Consider the following 21800-nt stretch of genomic DNA (forward strand, 5'->3'; position numbering starts at 1 on the left):
CGCCCAATTAGGGGCGAAAGAGTGGGTTGCGCCGGAAGTTGCGTCGCGCCCGAAATTAGGTGGGCCCTAACATCGGCGTTAGCCAGTAGCGCTGCGCCGGCACCGATGACGTCATCAGTGTGCGCAGTGCCCCGGTACCGCCCGAAACCACGCCGATCCCCATCTTCAGTAGCGGCCGCCTCTTCCGTGGCAGGCGCTAACAACATCGGGAGACCGGGTCCTTACTGCAGCCTTAGCGGCGCAAGTTAAGGTGGAGGTGCGGGGCGGCTGCTTTTTCGGCGGCCGCCTGCCCGCACCTCCTTCCCCGGCCTCCTCCACTCCCCCCCCCCCCCCCGCGGCATTGCCGGCTGGTTTCCGTGGAGCCCGGCACTTCTCCGTTGTGCCGGGCTCTTTTGCCGGCACTTGCAATCGGGGCTCCGGCCGTTGCAGGCACCTCCCCCTTAAGAGAAGGGGGAGGCCTGCAGTACAGCAGCCTGCCGCACCGCATCGGGTGGCGTAGCGGGACCGGGAGCGCTGAAATTCACTTTCAGCGCCCCAAGCGGGGCGGACACACCCTGTACCAGCGCCCGGTTCCGCTTTGGGGCGCTGAAAGTGAATATGGGGCGGGCACAACTGGCTCCGCGGCGGGCGCAAAATTTTCGGCGCAAACGTGCTGGCGGGGCTATACCCAATTTCTAGGCCAGGGTCTAATGAGAGGGAAGAATTGAATTAAATCAGTATTTGTAGGGAAATGGAGTTAGGGAAATTGACGGGATTGAGGGCCGATAAATCCCCAGGGCCTGATAATCTACATCCTAGGGTACTTAAGGAAGTGGGCCTAGAAACGGTAGATGCATTGTTGGTCATCTTTCAAAATTCTACAGTCTCTGGAACAGTTCCCATGGATTGGAGGATAGCTAATGTAACCGCACTATTTAAAAAAGGCGGTAGAGAGAAAATGGGGAATTATATGCCGGTAAGCCTGACATCGGTAGTGGGGAAAATGCTAGAGTCCATTATAAAAGATGTAATAACAGAGCACTTGGAAAACAGTGACAGGATCGGACAAAGTCAACATGGATTTACAAAAGGTAAATCATGCTTGACTAATCTACTGGAATTTTTTGAGGATGTAACTGGTAGAATAGATAAGGGAGAACCAGTGGATGTGGTGTATTTGGACTTTCAGAAGGCTTTCGATAAGGTCCCGCATAAGAGATTAGCGTGCAAAGTTAAAGCACATGGGATTGGGGGTAAGCTACTGTCTTGGATAGAGAACTGGTTGGCAGACAGGAAGCAAAGATTTGGAATAAACGGGTCTTTTTCCGAGTGGCAGGCAGTGACTAGTGGGGTACTGCAGGGATCGGTGCTAGGACCCCAGCTATTCACAATATATATAAATGATCTAGACGAGGGAACTAGATGTAATATCTCCAAGTTTGCAGACGACACAAAGCTGGGTAGGCATGTGTGCTGTGAGGAGGATGCAGAGAAACTCTATGACTTGGACAGGTTGGGTGATTGGGCAGATGCATGGCAAATGCAGTATAATGTGGATAAATGCGAGGTTATCCACTTCGGAGGCAAAAACAGGAAGATAATTATCTGAACGGCAATAGATTGGGAAAAGGGAAAGTGCAACGAGACCTGGGTGTCCTTGTGCACCAGTCGCTGAAGGTAAGTATGCAGGTGCAGCAGGCGGTTAAGAAGTCAAATGGTATGTTGGCCTTCATAGCGAGAGGATTCGAGTACAGGAGCAAGGATGTCTTGCTGCAGTTGTACAGGTTATTGGTGAGATCACACCTTGAGTATTGTGTGCAGTTTTGGTTGCCTTATCTGAGGAAGGATGTCCTTGCCATGGAGAGAGTGCAATGAAGATTCACCAGACTGATACCTGGGATGGCAGGAATGACGTATGAGGAGCGATTGGGTCGATTCGGCTTATATTCGCTAGAGTTTAGAAGAATGAGAGGGGATCTCATTGAAACTTATAAAATTCTAACAGGACTAGACAGACTAGATGCAGGAAGGATGTTCCTGATGGCGGGGGAGTCCAGAACCAGGGGTCACAGTCTAAGGATAAGGGGTAAGCCATTTAGGACTGAGATGAGGAGGAATTTCTTCACCCAGAGAGTGGTGAACCTGTGGATTTCTCTACCACACAAGGCAGTTGAGGCCATTTCATTAAATATATTTAAGAAGGAGTTAGATATATTTCTTAAGGCTAAAGGGATCAAGGGATATGGGGAGAATGCAGGGACAGGGTACTGAATTTGGATGATCAGCCACGATCTCATTAAATGGCGGAACAGGCTCGAGGGGCCGAATGGCCTACTCCTGCGCCTATCTTCTATGTTTCTACAATGTTACAGTTCTAAATAGAAAGGATATACTAGATGGTTCTAGGACTGAATCTATTTGGCTTGAGTTGAGGAACTGACGGGAAGCTGTTACAATGCTGGGAGTTTTTTTATAGAGCTCCAAACAGTGAGAAGGAGATTGATGAGCAAATTTGTTAGTAAATTTCAAAGGTGTGTAACAAAAGTAGTCGTAATATTAGGAGACTTTAATTACCCTAATATAGACTGGGAAAAACATAATGCTAAGGGTAGGGATGGGGAGGAATTTCTGCTATGTGTACAGGAGAACTTTATTGACCAATATGTCTCCAGACTAACAAGGAAGGAAGCAGTGTTGGATCTGGTTCTGGGAAATGAAGTAGGTCAAGTAGAGTGTGTTACAGTAGGAGATCATCTAGCTAACAGTGACCACAACATCATTCAGTTTAAAGTAATTATGGAAAGTGACCAGAAAATATTGAAGGTAAAAATGCTCAACTGGGGAAGTTAATGTCAGTGATTTAAGAAGGGACCTAGTACAGGTAGATTGGAAAAGGCGATTACGGGGTAAAGCAGTAACAGAGCAATGGAGGGCATTCAGGGAAGAGATAGTTCAGGTGCAAACTAAGCATATACCTTTGAAGGGAAAAGGTAGAGCATCCAAAGCTAATGCGCCCTGGATGACAAAGGAAATAAAAGTTAAAATAAAACAGAAAAAGGAGGCTTATGACAAAAGTCAGGAGCAAGGTTCAGTTAATAACCAGGAAGATTATGGAACGTACAAGAGGGAATTGAAAAAGTTAAAATGGGAGGCAAAAAGAGGTTACGAGAAAAGATGAGCAGGCAACATTAAAGTGAACCCTAAAATATTTTATAAACATATATACATATAAGTGGTTAGCTAGAAAAAATATTGGGCCTATTAAGGACCCAAAGGGAGATCTTCATGAAGAGGCAGAGGACATGGCTAAAGTATTAAATGAATACTTTGCATCTGTCTTCACAAAGGAAGCGGATGTTGTGAAGGTTACACTAAAAGAGAGGGAAGTTATGGACAGGATAGTAACAGATAGAGAAGACACACTAAAAAGATTAGCATTACTGAATGTTGGTAAGTCACCTGGTCCAGATGGAATGCATCCAAGGTCACTGAAAGGAACAAAGGTAGAAATAGCAGAGGGATTGGTCACAGCCTTGCAATCCTCATTGGATACAGGAGTAGTGTTGGACTGGAGGGTTGCTAATGTTAGTCCACTATTCAAGAGGGATAAACCAGGAAACTACAGGCCAATCAGCCTATCATCAGTGGTGGGGAAGTTATTGGAAACCATTAACTGGGACAAAATCAACTTTCATTTGGAAAGGCAAGGAGAGCCAGCATGGATTTGTTAAAGGCAAATCGTGTCTGACTACTAGAACTAGGGGGCATAATCTTAGAATAAGGGGCTGCCGTTTCAAAACTGAGATGAGGAGAAACTTCTTCACTCAGAGGGTAGTAAATCTATGGAATTTGCTACCTCAGAGAGCTGTGGAAACTGCGACATTAAATACATTTAAAACGGAGATAGACAGTTTCCTAACTGATAAGGGAATTAGGGGTTACAGGGAGCGGGCAGGGAAGTGGACGTGAGTCTAGGTTCAGATCAGCCATGATCCTATTGAATGGCGGAGCAGGCCCGAGGGGCCGTATGGCCTACTCTTGCTCCTACTTCTTATGTTCTTATGATTGAATTATTTAATGAGATAACAGAGAAGGTTGATCAAGGTAGTGCAGTAGATGTTGTATACATGGACTTTTAGAAGGCATTTGACAAAGTGCCACACAGGAGGCTTATTAAGAAGATGAAAGCCCATGGAATTAAGGGGAAAGTGGTGCTATGGATACAAAATTAGCTCAGTGAAAGAAAGCAAAATGTGGTGGTGAATGGATGTTTTTCAGGCTTGGGGTGGTTTGCAGTGGTGTTCCCCAAGAGTCAGTTTTGGGTCCATTACTCTTTGCAATGTTTTAAACGACCTAGTCTCTGACATAGGGAGCAATATTATAAAGTTTGCAGATGATACGAAACTTGGCAAAGTAGTAGATAGTGATGAGGATGATTATAGGCTTCAGGATGACATAGACAGGATGGTGAAATGGGCAGAGGCATGGCAGATGGAGTTCAATGCGAAGCAGTGTGAAGCGATGCACTTTGGGAGGTCTAATACGGAACGACAGTATACTATAAATGGCATGATTTTGAAAAGTGTAGATGAGCAGAGAGACCTTGGTGTCCATATACACAAATCCTTAAAGGTGGCACGGCAAGTTGATAAGGTGGTCAAAAAAGCACATGGATTACTTGGGTTTATAAATAGAGGAATATAATATAAAAGGAAAGAGATCATGCTAGAACTTTATAATTCACTGGTTAGGTCTCAGCTGGAGTATTGCGGACAATTTTGGGCACCACACTTCAGGAAAGGTATAAAGGCATTAGAAAGGGTACAGAGGAGGTTTAGCAGGATGTTACCAGGGATGAGGGACTTCAGATATGAGAAGAGGTTGGAAAAGTTCGGACTGTTCTCCTTGGAACAGAAAAGGTTAAGAGGTGATCTAATGGAGGTTTTCAAGACGATGAGATGTTTTGATAGAGTAAATAAGGAAAAGTTATTCCCTCTGGCGAGTGGGTTAATAACTAGAGGTCATAGATTCAAAATCATTAGCAAAAGATCTAGAGGGGAGAGGTGAAGAAATTTTTTCACTCAGAGAGATGTCGGGATCTGGAACGCTCTACCTGAAAAGGTGGTGGAAGCTGATCCATCAATAATTTTAAAAGGGAGTTGGACAGGTACTCAAGGACGAGGAACTTACAGGGTTACGGACAAAAAGCTGGGGCGTGGGACTAAACACGACTGTTCTTTCAAAGAGTCAGCACAGGCATGATAGGCTGAATGACTCCTTCTGTGATGTAAGTTTCTATGAAGAATAACTAATACGTTGACTTGACCACTCCCAACACACAGTGAGAGAACCTCATGGCCTAGAAATTGGGTTGGGGCGCCAAAGTGGCGCAAAAGTCGCCTGAGCGCAGGATTTAGCGCAGCGATCGGAGTAATTCCGATCGCCAGAAATTCAGTTTCGGTGCCGCTCGAGGGACACGGGGCGAGGCTCAAGGTGCTCCACATCCCTCTTAGGGCGCTGAAACTGATTATCGCAGCGCAACGTGCCGCAGCGCCACACGCTGCGGCACGGCACGCTGCGGTACTGCAAGCCTTCCTCCCACTGTTAAGGGGGAGGTGCCTGCAGCAGCGCGATCCCCGATCGCGAGTGCCGGCAAATGAGCCCGGCACCAAGGAGAAGTGCCGGGCTCTCGGGAAACAGCCGGCAATGCCGCGGGGGGGGGGGGGGGGGGGGGGGAGGTGGTTAGGAGGCCGGGGACTGAGGTGCTGGCAGGCGGCCGCCGAAAAAGCGGCCGCCCCGCACCTCCACCTTAACTTGCGCCGCTGCCGGCACAGTAAGGCCCCGTGAACCGGGCGCGGGTAGCGAGCGGCACAACTGCGGCGTTCGCTACCAAATATCGCGAACGGGGCACTGCGCACACCGATGACATCATCGGTGGCGGCGCAGCGCAAAAGCCTAACGCCACCATTAGCGCCCCTACTGAATATCGCGGGAGACGCAGCCAGTGGCGCTACAGCCACTGACTGCCTCTTTAGGCGCTAACAGGTGGCGCTACTCACCCAATTTCTCCCCCAAAATGTCTCTCCTAAACAAGTCAAATGTTGAGACATGGGCCTTGAAATTATTCTATGCAAATAGTGTACAAACAAGTTTGAAATTGCTTTGGTCCTTATTTTAACAGAAGCTTGTTTACTTGTTTATTTTAAAGTAGTTTAGTACTGTCATTAAATAGCACAGAAAGGAATCTCATGTACAGGAAACTTTGTGCTATCTGGCACCGACGGGACCGAGCTGTTGCCGTTCCCTCAAAACTGCCGGACACTCCAGCTCTAATGTTGAAGCATACGGAGGTTTTCATCTCCGTATCTGACAACAAACACTGTTGCTTAGCAACAGCTTCTAAACAGTCGGCTGCAGCTGCAAGCATCTCTAGCTGAAGCTGTTGCTATAGCTATGTAGGGGTCGCAAAATTTTCTCTATTTTTCCCTGAAGATTGAAAAGATTGGTCCACATCGTGGACGAAGAATTGGGTGATGTGACTTGTCTACAATGTTTTAAAATGTGCCTACAACCGCAAAAAGACTGCTCTGAGATGGAAAGAACCTGGACAACACAGGAGTCGAGGAATTCTGTGGAAAATATTCACACACCTTGAGACAGTACATCTTAATAAAATCGTTCCCTGGAGTTTGGGCAATCACAAAGGTTTTAAAATTGCCACAGAAAGCATTGGCCAAGAACCGTGGGGTTTGGAAAGCCTGCAGTTTCTTTAGTTTAATAAAAGTTTGACTTTCTCACATCAAAACCACTTGTTCGTTTTAATATATCATTAATTTTCAGTCCTCTTGTCAGAACTGGAAGGTGGGGTAGCGATTCGAAACCGCTGATTGAAAATTGGTTTATTGGAAATTGGTCAGAGTGCAGGCAAAGCTGCCTGACCAGGTAAATTACCTTAAATCAGTTAAAAGAAGCCCCCCCTTACAGCTACAGACCTTGCAGTGGGAAAAAAAAAGCAACGAAAAGGAAAAAAATGGCTCCTGATTTTTGCCGGTGGCTCGAGCTTGCCGGACATTTAGCCTCCGGATAACACAAAGTTTCCTGTACTAGGCATTTGCACACTAACATCTGCATAGTGTAATTTCAAAACCCATATCTCAATGTTGCATTATTGGGAGCGGGAAGGAAGTTAACAGCTTCATAGTTTCCTGGCCCTTGGACTCTTGTGACATATACGTTAGTATCTGTCAAATACATAATTTCAAATGACTTATCATATATGACATGGTTCCTGAGCCCTTGTCCCAACTGATCTCAGTTTGCACAGGATTGAGAGATTTGGGAGTGCACTATCAGTTGGAATATGCTGAAAACAGATGAGAATCAGGATATGTAAATACTCAATTGTGAGAACAAAAATTGAAAAAGGTGTCCAATGAACTTCCATATAATCCTCAATGTTATAAAGGAAGACATCCGTACAATTATTGGTGTCCTGCCACTTCCTATCACCTTGCTTTGGAACTGCTGGTTTGAGGCAGTCTGACAGAAGACACTGGGAGTAGATTTTGACTTTGTGCAATAATGTAAAACGGGCGATAGTGAATCGGCAGCCCGATTTGCATCTCTCCCATTGATTTCAACGGGAATAAAAATCAGGAGCGATCTAAAGCTGATTCGTTATCACCCACTTTACACTATCGCATAAAGTCAAAATTACCCCCATTTTGTGTAAAATTTCAATTCATCTAACATGAGGGGGGCGATTTCAACCCTACCCGCCCGGCAGTAACCAGGCAAGTGTGCAGTTAAAATCACCACGGTTACTTACCCCCGCTGGAGCTGCTGGTTACTGATTTTAACCTGCTCAATTAAGCAGGCGGCAAGGACACCCGCCCAAAACTGGCGGGGTCCTTTTTTGACATATGTATGCCGGGTCCTGATGATGTCTTCGGGAACTGACTGCAATTTTAACTCCGTGGCGTGGGAAGGAAGCCGCAGTGAGTTTCCCACCAGGCTCAACCCAGAGGGGAAGTGAAAGAGGCCCAGAAAGATAAGTTTTTAAAAAGTTTTTTTTAACTTCCTACCACTTCCTTGTATCCCTAATACCAAATCACCAAAAATGTGCATATCTGCTAGATGGAAGTTAGTTTGCTCTTTTAAACACAAAAAATTTGGAATTGAGAGCTTTCTGTTCCCAGTGAAAATAGATGGATTTTTCTGTGGAGGCAAGTGTCAGATTGTATTACAGAAATCCACTGCATTACACAATTGTATGTACAAAATATGCCACAGAATGCTCAAGGCTTAGAGAGCAGAAGATTAGCAACAGTTCAAGAGAGTCTGTCTCTTCAATTCAGATATATGAAATTTTGATGAAGTGTAGCCAAGAGAGTAAGACCACAATAGTATTTCAGCACCACATCAGTGTAAGAAAGGATGCGTAAAGGCTATAGCTGGTAGCCTTGTCACATCCAATTACTATTGTCGTGGACTACAGCGATCCCATTACCTATGCTCACTGATGTTCTCAAGGCAGCATTGGACGCATTTGGGATCCTCTGTCATGTAGTGTGTCACTGGATTTTTTTCCCCCAGGAATGCTCGTGGTGCACAAATCAAAGTATCTGGCAATTAGACTAGATCCAGCAACTCCACATGTTTCCTCGGTCAACTCTCCTGTCTGCCTTAATGCATAGAAGATATGAAGCACTGTTGTACTAACTGATTTGCTGCTAGAGGATGTTGTTTTGGCCCTGAGACTCTCTCTATGGGAGGAAGATTTACTCTGCATGCTATGAGTAGCTAAATCAGAAACATGTACTTTATAACCAGATGAATCTTCAATCACAAGTTTATCATTAAAGGGGAGGGAGATAAGATCGAAATGAAAAGTTAACTCTAGTCTTTCTTCTGTAAGTCCGATTATCACTGCCCTCGCATTCAGGGACTGGTGCGGAGAGATTATAAGTGCTGGGTTGATCCCCCTTCCCCGGTAAGATGTTGAATCAGGAATGGTGCTGCTTAAACTTTTGTATTGAAGTACAGGAAACTTTCTGATATCCGGCACTGATGGGACCGAGCTGGTGCCGTAACATCAAAAGTGCTGGACATACCAGAGTTAATGTTTAAACATAGGGAACTGAGAAGCTCCGTGTGAATCAACAAACCCTGTTGCTTAGCAACAGCTTCAAAATAGTGGCTGCAGCTGCAAGCGTCTGTAGCTGAAGCTGTTGCTATAGCTACAGACCTTTCAGTGCTTGACTGGGAAAAAAAAAGCAACGAGAACTAAAAAAACATATAGAAAACAGCTCCTGATTTTTGCCATTAGATCGAGTATTCCGGACATATAACCTCCGGATAAACCAAAGTTTCCTGTACTGTTAATTGTTGACAGATCTGCATGGAACTAAAAATTAGCAAATCAAGCCTTGATACAGTTCCAGCATGTTCCCCATAATTTTTCAAACTGCCTGTGACTTTATCTCAATTTACATAAGGTCCTTTAGTCCCAGAGTTAATGTTGAATGCTCAATCTACCTCACTGTTTTTTCCAATTATCTCATGACGGGGAGATAAGCTGGTTTGCAAGCTCCAACCTGAACAAAATGCAATTTTCACACTTCTAACAGAGCCCATTGTTTTGCATTCTCCAACACTGTCCTCCTTCTTCCCTGATGAAAACAACTAAAGCAGCAAAAACATACCCGTAGGAAAGGTACGATCCCATCTCGTGAGATGGCCTGCAGCAGACGAGGGGCACCTGTCAGACTCTGAAGACCAGCGCCACATGTAGAGAAGAATGAACCAATAACAATGACCCATGGAGATGGCCAGGACAACGTACCAATCACAAGATTCCCATTCACGGCCTCTCCAAATCTAGGAAAACAAACATTCAGATTTACAAAGCAACTCAACATGCTTCCAATTGTTTTGATATTTAGTGTCAATGTGCTTTACCCAGTAAGGCATAATAATGGTAAAAAAATCTCTCTTTAAAATGGACCAAACCTGCAATTGATTGTGATTCTGGTTGAATGCAAAATGCGTGATTTTATTTTTACTTTACCGTTCTGATGAAGGGTCCGAACCGAAACATTAACCTGCCTTTTCTCTTTACATATGCTGGCAGACCTTCTGTACATTACCAGCAATTTTCTGTTTCCATTTTATATTATTTTATTTGATTACCCTTCCAGGAAAATCTCTTAACTGCTTGTGTTATTTAATCAATTAATTGGCTGATAGGTATGACTATGTCAGGCTGTTGCTTGACTAGTCTGTGGGACAGCTCTCCCAATTTTGGCACAAGTCCCCAGATGTTAGTGAGGAAGACTTTGCAGAGTCAACTAGCCCAGATACTCAGTTTTTTGCAGAATTAGGGTGCATCTTCGTGTGGCGGGTCTCATGATCCCCCACAATTTCAACCCTACCACCCCCTTGTTGTCTTCCAGAGAGTCCACGTGGAGAGGGGATGGAGGATTGCCGCAGCATTGTATTGCCAATGGCCGCTGTGGATTTTATTTTAAAAGTGTGAAAAGCTTATGCAGGCGATCTTTTGCCACCCATAGTTCCGCTGAGCACCGGGGAAGCTATGGAGCAAATGACTGAAAATACACCTAATGGTATATTTCTGTTATTTGGACATCATTTCAATTTGCCTGCCTATACATGGGCGGACGCACTGAATGTCTTCTGCCAGGAAACCCAGGGAGGGTGAGTCCCCGACCCATGTCCCACTGCCACCTGTCGTGGTTCCACCAAAAAATCGGTGCAGGTAAGGTGGGACTTCCAGCCATTGTATAGAGACAATTGCTGTTGGATTTGTGGACTTCCATACATACTCCATATAAGATTGGAAGATTACACCACTGTTTGGGATTTAAAGTGAGGGGATTATTTTATCTATAAACATAGAACCTAAGGCATCCAGGGAGGTATGTTGCACAGAAATTAATTCCTAAACAGCCTTTCCTTCTTCTTCCCAGTCATGTTTGCTTTAAAGTGACAGAAAACGTGGAAGATCAGAAATGACCTTATAAGCACTGTACTTGTTGACTGTACTCAGGTTGCTTGCTTTGTGTTCAGCTCTCATTCACTGCCCTCCTGCTTTAGGTTGACTAATGTACTACTAATGCTGTGTCCAACCCCAACATAAAGCACCTGTTGGAGAAAGTTGAGCTTCAATGGTGTAGGGCACTGGTCAGACCACATCTGGAGGACTGTATCCAGTTCTCATCACCGAAACACCAAAAAGACATTCAAGCCCTGGAGACACAGCAGAGAAGAGCCACGAGGCTGATCCCCACGACTGAGTTGTGAGGAACGCCTGGGAAAACTTGAGCATTACAGCCCTGAAAGGAGATGACTGAGAGGTGACTTTTACAAGACAGGAATCAGTATAGAAAAGGTAAATGTGGAAACCCTATTAAAAATAGGACATAGCGGTACATGCCAAGAAAATTAGGACAGACACGAGGTGTTTCTTCTCACAAGCAGTGATTAATTAATCAGGGATCCAACTCCCAATTGTTGTCCAGTACTCCCTGCCAGAATTACATGTGCGTGGAGGCTGGATGGGGACAATATTAGGTCAGCTGTGATAATGAGAAACTTTGTTAAACAGAGGGTTATGAGACTGGGGAATGCACTATCAGAGATCATGTCAATATTTAAGAATAGGTTAGATAGGTGGTTGAAGAAAAGGGGAATAAAGGGATATGGGAATTGAGTGGCATGTGGGATTAAGACGAGTACTTGTGTGGAGGATATACACCAATGCAGGCTGGTTGGGCCGAATGGCCTGCTTCAGTGCTGTAATTTCTATGTAATGCAGGGTAGTGTAGTGGAGGCAAAAAGATTGTGCTGAGAGAACTGTAGGTTCTTTCTAGGTGGATGAGCAAAGATGGGATGAATGGCTTTGTTTTTCTCCATCTATCTTGTGATGACAAGTGCAGTTGGCAAGCACAGTAGTTCACCAGGATCCGAACCACAGTGAGTCTCGGCTGCAGCACTGCAAGTGCAGTCAGCAAGTACAGTGATAAAAGGACCATTTCTAACATTCACCCTTCAGAAGCTGCTGAAAGACCTGGAGATGAAATTGGACAGTTTCCATATGTGCTGCAAAGGGCATTAATACGAACTGTCACAGATTGGGAATATGGATGAACTTCCAATGACTTTAAATTTACCAAGTGACTGTACAGAGATTCAAATGGCGGCAGCATTATGCTGCTAAAGGTGAAAAGATGCTCTATACCAAGATGGCAGCAAAACAGAGAGCAGCGACGATACATAGGAGCAGGAGTAGGCCATTTGGCCCTTCGAGCCTGCTCCACCATTCAATATGATCATGGCTGATCCTCTATCTCAATACCATATTCCTGCTCTCTCCCCATATCCCTTGATGCCTTTTGTGTCTAGAAATCTATCTATCTCCTTCTTAAATATATTCAATGACTTGGCCTTCACAGCCTTCTGTGGTAGAGAACGCCACAGGTTCACCACCCTCTGAGTAAAGACATTTCTCCTCATCTCAGTCCTAAATGTCCTACCCCGTATCCTGAGACTGACCCCTCATTCTAGACCCCCCAGCCAGGGGAAATATCCTCCCTGCATCCAGTCTGTCTTGCCCTGTCAGAATTTTATACGTTTCAATGAGATCCCCTCTCATTCTTCTAAACTCTAGTGAATACAGGCCTAGTCGACCCAATCTCTCCTCATATGACAGTCCTGCCATCCCAGGAATCAGTCTGGTGAATCTTCGCTGCACTCCCTCTATGGCAAGTATATCCTTTCTTAGGTAAGGAGACCAAAACTGCACACAGTACTCCAGGTGTGGTCTCACCAAGGCCCTGTACAACTGTAGTAAGACATCCTTGCTCCTGTATTCAAATCCTCTTGCAATGAAGGCCAACATACCATTTGCCTTCCTAACTGCTTGCTGCACCTGCATGTTTGCTTTCAGTAACTGGTGTACAAGGACACCCAGGTCCCTTTGTACATCAACGTTTCCTAATCTATGACCATTTAAATAATACTCTTTGAGATAATATTACTTTAAGCAGCCAATATTTTTTGCTTTTGGGACCCCGATGGATAATCTCCAGAGCCTAGATGCAGCCAATTTGTTTTACACTTCGCATACTGGAAAATAAGTCATTTTTTTTACAAAAGAAATAGTGGAAAATGTGACTAAATGTGGTCAAAAATTACACTGAAGAAAAGGCCCAGAAAACTCTACAGAAGATTTCAGAAAAGGTGTTCTTGTGCCCTGGAAAGTTTGAGTGATCTTAAATATTTTTTTCAATCCATGCTTCCGCTACTACACTAAATAGTTCTCAGCTCTTCATTACAAAATAGAATAGCAGATGTTAAAGACATGGGTACGGTAGCCTACTGGGTATGGTGTAGGCAGCAGCCCAGTGATCTGCTTTGAAAAACAATTCATGTTAAGTTGTGAATTTGAATTCAATATGTGGTTGACTCTTAATGCCCTTAGGGCAGCTCGGGGCGCACAATAAACACTGTCTTGCCAGTGTTGCCCATATCCTGAGAGCAACTAAAAAATCTTAAAGTTGTCAGGAGTACACAGATCTGCTCCATGTATGCGACAGGATATCCTGGATATTAACAGAGGCAGGTTGCGTAGCCGGGGCGGGGTAGAGTTTCGCACGGGAAACCGGGGAGTCAGGGTTGCGTCTTTTCTCCCCGACAGGTTCCCCACCCAGAAGTCAGCCAGATTGACAGGCTTGGATTCCAGTCGGGCGGGGAGCACTCTGAAGCAGGCCGGAGGAGCAGGTAGGTTCGATCCCCGACCACAGGAGGGGGGGATCTGATCCTGGGGGCAGGGTGTTTGGTCCCCAACCCTGGGGGGACGTGTCTGATCCCAGGGGGAATCTGGTCCCTGACCTTGGGGCTGGGGGAATCCGATCCTGGGGGGGGTGTCCGATCCAATATCACAGGGAAGGTGTTCCCAATCCCTGACCCCGGAGGTCTTTGTATGGGGGAGGGAGGGTATGCTGGACGGGGGGAGCTTGGGGGGGGTGCTGGGGGGGAAACACTCCTACTCCTTCTGTTCTCAACTGAAACCCATACATTCTGGAATGCACTGCCTGAAAGGGTGCTGGAAGCAGATTCAATGATAACTTTCAAAAGGGAATTGGATATATACTTGAAAAGGAAAAATTTGCAGGGCTATGGGGAAAGAGCAGGGGAGTGGGACTAATTGGATAGCTCTTTCAAAGAGCCGGTACAGGCTCCTTCTGCACTGTATGATTCTATATGTACTTTTCCTAAGAGGTCTCAGACTAGCATTGAGGGTCAAGAGCACCAACTTATTTTCCCCCCTCCTGGCCCAGGAGTATTGAGGCCAGCTGTAGCCTCTACTACTGCCCCGGCCTAACTCACACACTGGGGAATGCATGTGACAAGTGTGATGGAGCCTTGACTTGTTCTTTAACTACCGTGTGCTGAGGGATTAAAACATAGAAACATAGAAGATAGGAGCAGGAGTAGGCCATTCGGCCCTTCGAGCCTGCTCCGCCATTCAATGAGATCATGGCTGATCATCCAAATTCAGTACCCTGTCCCTGCCTTCTCCCCATATCCCTTGATCACTTTAGCCTTAAGAAATATATCCAACTCTTTCTTGAGTATATTTAATGAACTGGCCTCCACCGCCCTCTGTGGCAGAGAATTCCACAGGTTCACCACTCTCTGGGTGAAGAAATTCCTCCTCATTTCAGATTAAGAAGGAATTAAATAGGAAAATTGGCAGTGAAGAGGAAAGCTGAAGATACATCGTATCGCGTGACTGTGTACGTTCAGTTCCTTTGCTGCATAGTTTATCAGCAGTGAAAAAAGTGTACTTACTTGTCTCTGAGTACCACACCTTCAATACATGCCCCAAAGAGAATGATAGTGGAGACATCTGTGATGGGTTATGAAGGATTAAAACAGTTTCAGATCCAGACAGTATGGAGTTTATCACTAAAATAAAAAATCCAATCATTGGTCAGGTATCAAAGTTCAAATGATAGGTGCAGAAAAAAAGCACCTATCAAATCTACAGCCCTTCACAGGATCAAAAATGACGCTTTTATAAACTAAATACATTTAATTCTCTTATTTACAGCACTAGTGATAAATATAGTGCAAATGCAATGCAAATACATTAGGATTTATTTTATGAACAGTAATGCCTGATTTAATGGGTGTAAAGTAGGTGTAACTCATTGGAAACAATGGGCAGGTATCGCTTGCATCTACCATCCATCCAATTCTGGTGCCAGAGGTGCTCGGTAGTTTGCAATTATATTAAAATTAGGCACCAATGACACCATTTAGCTGGTGCACACCAATTCCCCAAAATTTCCATAAGCCTTGCACGCTTAGTCATCTATTCGCCCATATTAAATGAGCGTGCAAGGTGGCTAAAGTGTGCTGTCTACGGGAATACATTTCAAGAGCCCGATTGTAAGATTTATAGCAGCATTTTAAGGCTATATCCAAACCTTTTTACCTGCTCTTTTTTTTGTTTATTTCCTGTTTATATTTAGTTGTTCAGGAGGCTTTGCAATGTTTTTTTGTACATCAATGATATCGGGCCAGTGGGTTCTCCATTCTTTGGAAGAAAAGGAGGATGAATGGAAGGATGCCAGTCTAGTCAGGCTACATGAGAGGCAGACGGCAGCCACCTGCCATCCACATTTACGGGCAGCGAGACACCTCGTGATCATTGCAAAATTTGCTTTACAGCCAGACGCAGAGCTGTACCATCTGTGGGGAGGCCTCCTGTGACTAACATGCACCAAAGCGCTGAAACTACTGGTGAAAATAATGGTCAGCTGTGACCTCAAGTCCTCTTTCTCTGCCTCCTTCCAAGCATGCTGTAAAGATGTCTATAAGGTGGGTGGGGGTGGGTGCTGCCCTGGAGTGGCAAACAGGGCCAACACCACCAGCTCATTCTGTATCAACACCACTTCACCAGCCATCAAACAGGGAGTTGGAGTGCTCTGATGTGACACCACTTGGCAACAGACTTGGCAACCTGTCTCTGCATATATTGTGCCAGCCATTGGCTTCTGCCAGGCAGTTTTGTTCTTGAGACAGCCTTTGCAAAGAGTGAAATATTCAAATAAAAATACTAGCAACCAATGTTCCCTCTAATTTTTTTTTGTGCACAGTCCCTTTAAATTTGCTGGGCAGCATTGTCCAATGGGAGCAGCTTGTAAGCGGCCTGCGTGGGACCTCCCGATTGATGTGTGGCCGTGCACCCTAGGGGGAACACTGCTAGCAACCTTTGGAAAGGCTAATAATGTTATCCCCATATGCGTCCACTTACCATTAAGTGACTTTGTTACTTTCAATTTATCTGTCACCCCTTAAAGTGCTGCTTCCACAAAATTTATCCTGAAAGCTCCTAACGACTAGTCCAGTATGTGCTGGGAGATTTCCCACATTGTGTAAGTGACACTGACCCCATAAAATCAGGGGGTAGGGAGGGGGGGATCAGCACACCAACATTTGAGCAGATGCTTCTAGCGCAACACATGACTAATGCTCAGTTAGAAACCCAATCAGAAAATCTACCTTACTGTGTTTTTTTTACTGGGGGGATGAACAATTATGAATGTACAAAATTGATGGGCAGGAAAAGACCAACTGGTTCATCAAGCTTGTCCCACACCATGATGGCCGGAGCATCATGACTTGACACTACGTGCCTCCCCATGCCCCCCACCTCACATCCACCACTGCAGCCATGTAGCTGCAGTTTTATTGTACAGTATTCCCATGTACTTTATGCTCTGCCACTTGTCTTACAGCTGGCATTGGTGTCAAAATAGGATGTTAGAAGCAGAGCAGAAGGTAAGGGCCTGGATACCCATTATTTAGGCATTTTTTCTGCTTTCCCCTCGCCATCCCCACACTATGGTTGCAAAGACAACAAGGTCTGCTTGATAACAGCATTCTGTAACTGTCAAGTAGGGCAGGCAATACACTACCACTTTAGCATTGCTGCAGCATTTGGAAACAGATTTCCGTGCATGTGTAGTGCTCCGTCATTGCTGTGCTCTGTAACTCACAGCAAGGCACAGCCAGAAGTATAACTTGGGATTGTCAGCTGCATAGCATACTATGCCATAGAAATGTATCTGTAGTATCATGGCTATCTGGAGGATGAGCAAGAGCAGCCTAGGGAGACATCACCCCCTTGCTATGGGAAAGAACATCAGTTCTGCTTGACTTCTTCTTCTGGCAGATGGATGAGATCAGGAGGTCACTGCTGTGGGTTTATGGGCATTAGTGTCACTGTGCTTTACCACTGCTGTGTCTACTGTCCATCTTTGTTTAAGAATACAAAAAAAAGCACTGATGACTTCTCTAGTGCTGGGGCTAAGAACACCTAACAAGAAATAAAAGACAGACTAGAAAATATTAAAAATCATGAAAGTGAAAAATGTAAAGCATTCGCACCTTTATGCATCCAGTCTCTTGGTCTTGTCTTAACTATTGGTCCTACTCTGACTCACTGTGCACAAAAATGACCTTGTAGAGCGTAACAGCATTCTCTTCTGTAGACCGTCCCTGAAACCAATTGCTGGATAGGTATTATTTTGCTTCCTTCTGCACATTGTGTGTTTGGCTTTACTGTATTCTCAGTAATAATCTGAGTAGCATAAGGCAAACTCCATTACATCCACTGTAAAAATATAGATCTATAGATCACATAGTTTCAACATGCTATATTCAGCTGGCCAGCAAGCTGCACGGTTTCTATGGGAAGACAGTAGGTCAGGAAGAGAGATAGCTTGGTGCTCCAGTGCCATTTTGGATTCTTGTTGCTTCGGTGAATGGAAGGTCATTGACATGCAATGCAGATATTTAAAATACTACGACTGCATCTACAAGAAAACCGTCAGTAGAAAGATCTGTATTAAATTTCATATAAGGTAAGCGAAACAATAATTTTTAATGTCTCATTTCAGAGTATTCCTTTTTATCTCAGTCATAACTCTAATTAATTTAATATTCCCAGCATTAAGCAGCCTCCATACATACTTATTATAAAATCCTTGCTTGTCAGCTTCTGTGCCTAATAACCATGTGGGAGCCATTTAATGCTTTGCAATATGTTGAAAGTTATCACTTAATTATCTTATTAGGAGCAGGTTGGCTAAGTTATATATTGAGAGGAAAAAGGATACAGACTGCAGACGTTGTTGCAATTGCCATGATTGTACCAATTGGAATAGACTTCTGGGCATCCCTGAGGTCTCCAGATCTATTTGAACCAGCCATGATTCCTGAAAGAAATATAAAGAATAAATTACAGTGAACATCTTTGTAATATCTGCGCAAGCTGGCAGTGATTTGAGCCTTTGTATCTCAAAACAAATTTCCTCAGGCTCCCATTTGCTCAGGAGCTGAATTAACAAGCCCTCCATTAAGGGAAACATTGTTTGGGAAAGGAAAATTAAGGAATGTAAAGATAGAAAAAGAAAGCAAACCTGCATTTGCACAAGAAATAGTCACTCCATAACTTGAGTGAAATGCTAATTTTCTGCCACATTCTGGGGTGACTGTTTATTGCGCGAATACAGAATAAAAGCACCATGGAGGAAAAAGTTGGGAAGTTTTACTCCAGTTCAAGGCTTCTGTTACGAAATAAGGGTCTTGCCTTAGATATTCTCTTGGTACAGTGGTGTTAGTTACTCCTGTAAGTGGCCGCTTGTCTTATGTTTGAGAGTGTGCCCGTACTGTCCAATATCCGACTATATGATAGTGTAATAACAGAATCCTCATGTGATCTGAACAGGATATCCATCACAAATTTTCATCTTCAATCTTTTGAAGGAAAACTGAGAAAATATCTGGTAAGTTGAGGCCAGATACGAATCATTAATCTGCTTTATTTCACAGCAGGTGAAAATACTGAGCTACAGATATGATTGGATTCACTCAGTACAACTTTTCTTTTTTCATAATACAAAATAATGACTTTTTATCCTTTCCCACATCAGTGGGTTGTCATATTGATTTAAACAAAATGGGTGAACTTCCACAGGATTCTTCTGATCGCCCACCATAAATTCTGTGGAAGATTGGCAGAAACCTTGGAGAAATAGCACAAATGGCCATATTTAGCTGTTTTACATTACATAGGATTACAAAGGGTATACGACACAGAAACAGGCCATTCGGCCCAACCAGTCCATGCCAGCGATTATGCTCCACACGAGCCTCCTCCCATCTTTCCTCATCTAAATCTATCAGCATAACCCTCTATTCCCTTCTCCCTCATATGCTTGTCTAGCCTCTCCTTAAATGCATCCATACTATTCGCTTCAACCACTCCTTCTGGTAGCGAGTTCCACATTCTCACCACTTTCTGGGTAAAGAAGTTTCTGCTGAATTCCCTTTTGGATTTCTTGGTGACTATCTTATATTGATGTCCTCTAGTTATACTCTTCCCCACAAGTGGAAACATTCTCTCCGTATTTACTCTATCAAAACCTTTCATAATTTTAAAGACCTCTGTTTGTGCTGTTTCTCTGTGGGTTCCACTAATCTCCCGATTGAGAACTTCTAAGACTGACCAAAGCTTGCCGTGTTCTGCTTTAAAACTCTGACATGTTTCACAGCCTTTGTTGGACCTGACTGACTGCCTGCGTCTCTGACTCTGTTTGTTTTATCTCTTTCTGTTCACAAACTGAAGAGACCAGAATACTTTCCTACACAATGGGCAGGATTTTCATTCAGGAGTCGGGTTGGAGGTGGGACTACAACTTTCGGGGTTGTAGTCCCGCCTCCATAGAGATGCGGCCAATCCACGCGATTTTAACTTAATTGACCTTGTTGAGCCCACCCAGCGGGCTCAGCAGGCCAATTAAGGGCCACCCGGCAACAGGTGATGTCACAGACTGAAATTTCATCTGTCAAGAGGTTTTGACAGATGAAATATCAGCGTTTCACAGCTGTTTGAAGCTGTCAAACACTGACAGTCTTACTTCTAACATGAGTCCTTCTCCACAGGCTCAGTTAGAAATCTCTCCTGCACAGTAAGCTGAAGGCTGTCACTTTTGACAGTTCGCAGCCATTCTGCTTTCTGTGCCGGTGAGATGAGGGACTCCCAAGACCTAAAGGAAGGAAGGCTGAAAAGGTAAGAAAAGGTATGTAAAACTTCTTTAATCACTTTAGACACACCAAACACACTTACCTTTGCACTCATGCACACATCACTCACCTGAACACCGACATCTCAACCCCTCCAAGTCCTTCAACCCGACGGCCCGACTCTTCTAACTTGGCGTGGTTTGGAGCCGTCGGGATCCCACACTTCAACCTTAAAAATAGGGATTAGGCTAAAAACTGCCTGTTAACTACCTGTTAACAGGCAGTTAATTGGCACTAATCCCTTCCCGCCTCGGGTAGGCGGGTCCCAGTGCGGGGTGGGTACCCGCCTCCTTCGAAACTGGCATGAAGGCGGGTTTGGGTGCGGGATGGGGTCGGGACTCCTGATTTCGGGATTTTAACCCCCCACACGCCTCCAATCCCGACTCCACGGCCCAATGAAAATCCTGCCCAATGAGTATGAGGTGCTTATTGATTGCTGAGACAGGCTAGTGAATTGCTTATTATTTACAGTCTATGGAGAAACAGCATCAAAATTTAGCTCATTAGCATTTTAAACACCGTAGCGCTTTAAAAAAAACACATGTGTGACTAGACTTTGCTTTAAAAACCCAACATTTAAAAGTATCTCTATTTTTTGAAATTCTTTTGGTGGAAAAAAGGTCAAAAAAATTCCGAAACACGTTCGCTTCCTACCAACAACAATCCTGTGAGTTCCATCACATTTATATCACCACGTCTGTCCATCTTGCCCAGGAATGTGGAAAAAGAGGGAACTAATCTGTGAGTAATTTGGGGAATTTGTAAGAGCATTGTTGTACTACAGACAGACGCTAATTCCTGCAGCCCACAACTTCATCTCCTTGTAGCAGTACTAATGGAGATATCTACAAGCTGGAGCACCCTGTTCTTATTACCAGAATGTAGATGTACAAAACAAGAGCCAGGACAGCAATTAAAGCGTTAACTAGTCAGTAATAATCCAGAAGTTTTTATGTGGACCAGATTCCCATTGAAATTAATGAAGGGCACATGAACATAAGAGACAAAGGATGAGAGGAAACCAATTGGTGACTGAACCCACTCCTTCCACACACAGACCGTGTACAGCCCACTCCTTCCACACAGACCGTGTACAGCCCAGTCCTTCCACACAGACCGTGTACAGCCCACTCCTTCCACACAGACCGTGTACAGCCCACTCCTTCCACACAGACCGTGTACAGCCCACTCCTTCCACACAGACCGTGTACAGCCCAGTCCGTCCACACACAGACCATGTACAGCCCACTCCTTCCACACAGACCGTGTACAGCCCACTCCTTCCACACAGACCGTGTACAGCCCACTCCTTCCACACAGACCGTGTACAGCCCACTCCTTCCACACACAGACCGTGTACAGCCCACTCCTTCCACACACAGACCGTGTACAGCCCACTCCTTCCACACAGACCATGTACAACCCAATCCTTCCACACACAGACCATGTACAGCCCACTCCTTCCACACACAGACTGTGTACAGCCCACTCCTTCCACACACAGACCGTGTACAGCCCACTCCTTCCACACACAGACCGTGTACAACCCACTCCGTCCACACACAGACCGTGTACAGCCCAGTCCGTCCACACACAGACTGTGTACAGCCCACTCCTTCCACACACAGACCGTGTGCAGC

General features: G+C 44.8%; 1 protein-coding gene across 2 annotated transcripts in view; it reads right to left on the minus strand.

Moving 5' to 3' along the window:
• Window positions 1-21800, minus strand: part of LOC147108572 (solute carrier family 12 member 5-like) — a 1151655-nt gene that overhangs the window by 71317 nt on the left and 1058538 nt on the right. For both annotated transcript variants that reach the window (XM_086005249.1, XM_086005250.1), the window contains exons 10-12: window positions 18192-18290; window positions 14854-14911; window positions 9684-9858 (exon numbers count right to left, since the gene is read on the minus strand). In XM_086005249.1, the coding sequence (XP_085861375.1) occupies window positions 9684-9858; window positions 14854-14911; window positions 18192-18290 (332 nt within the window). The remainder of the gene's footprint in view (window positions 1-9683; window positions 9859-14853; window positions 14912-18191; window positions 18291-21800) is intronic.

This window comes from Somniosus microcephalus, chromosome 13 (genome assembly GCF_052327205.1).
Source record: "Somniosus microcephalus isolate GS21.2 chromosome 13, FLI_Smic_1.0, whole genome shotgun sequence".
NCBI lineage: Eukaryota > Metazoa > Chordata > Chondrichthyes > Squaliformes > Somniosidae > Somniosus > Somniosus microcephalus.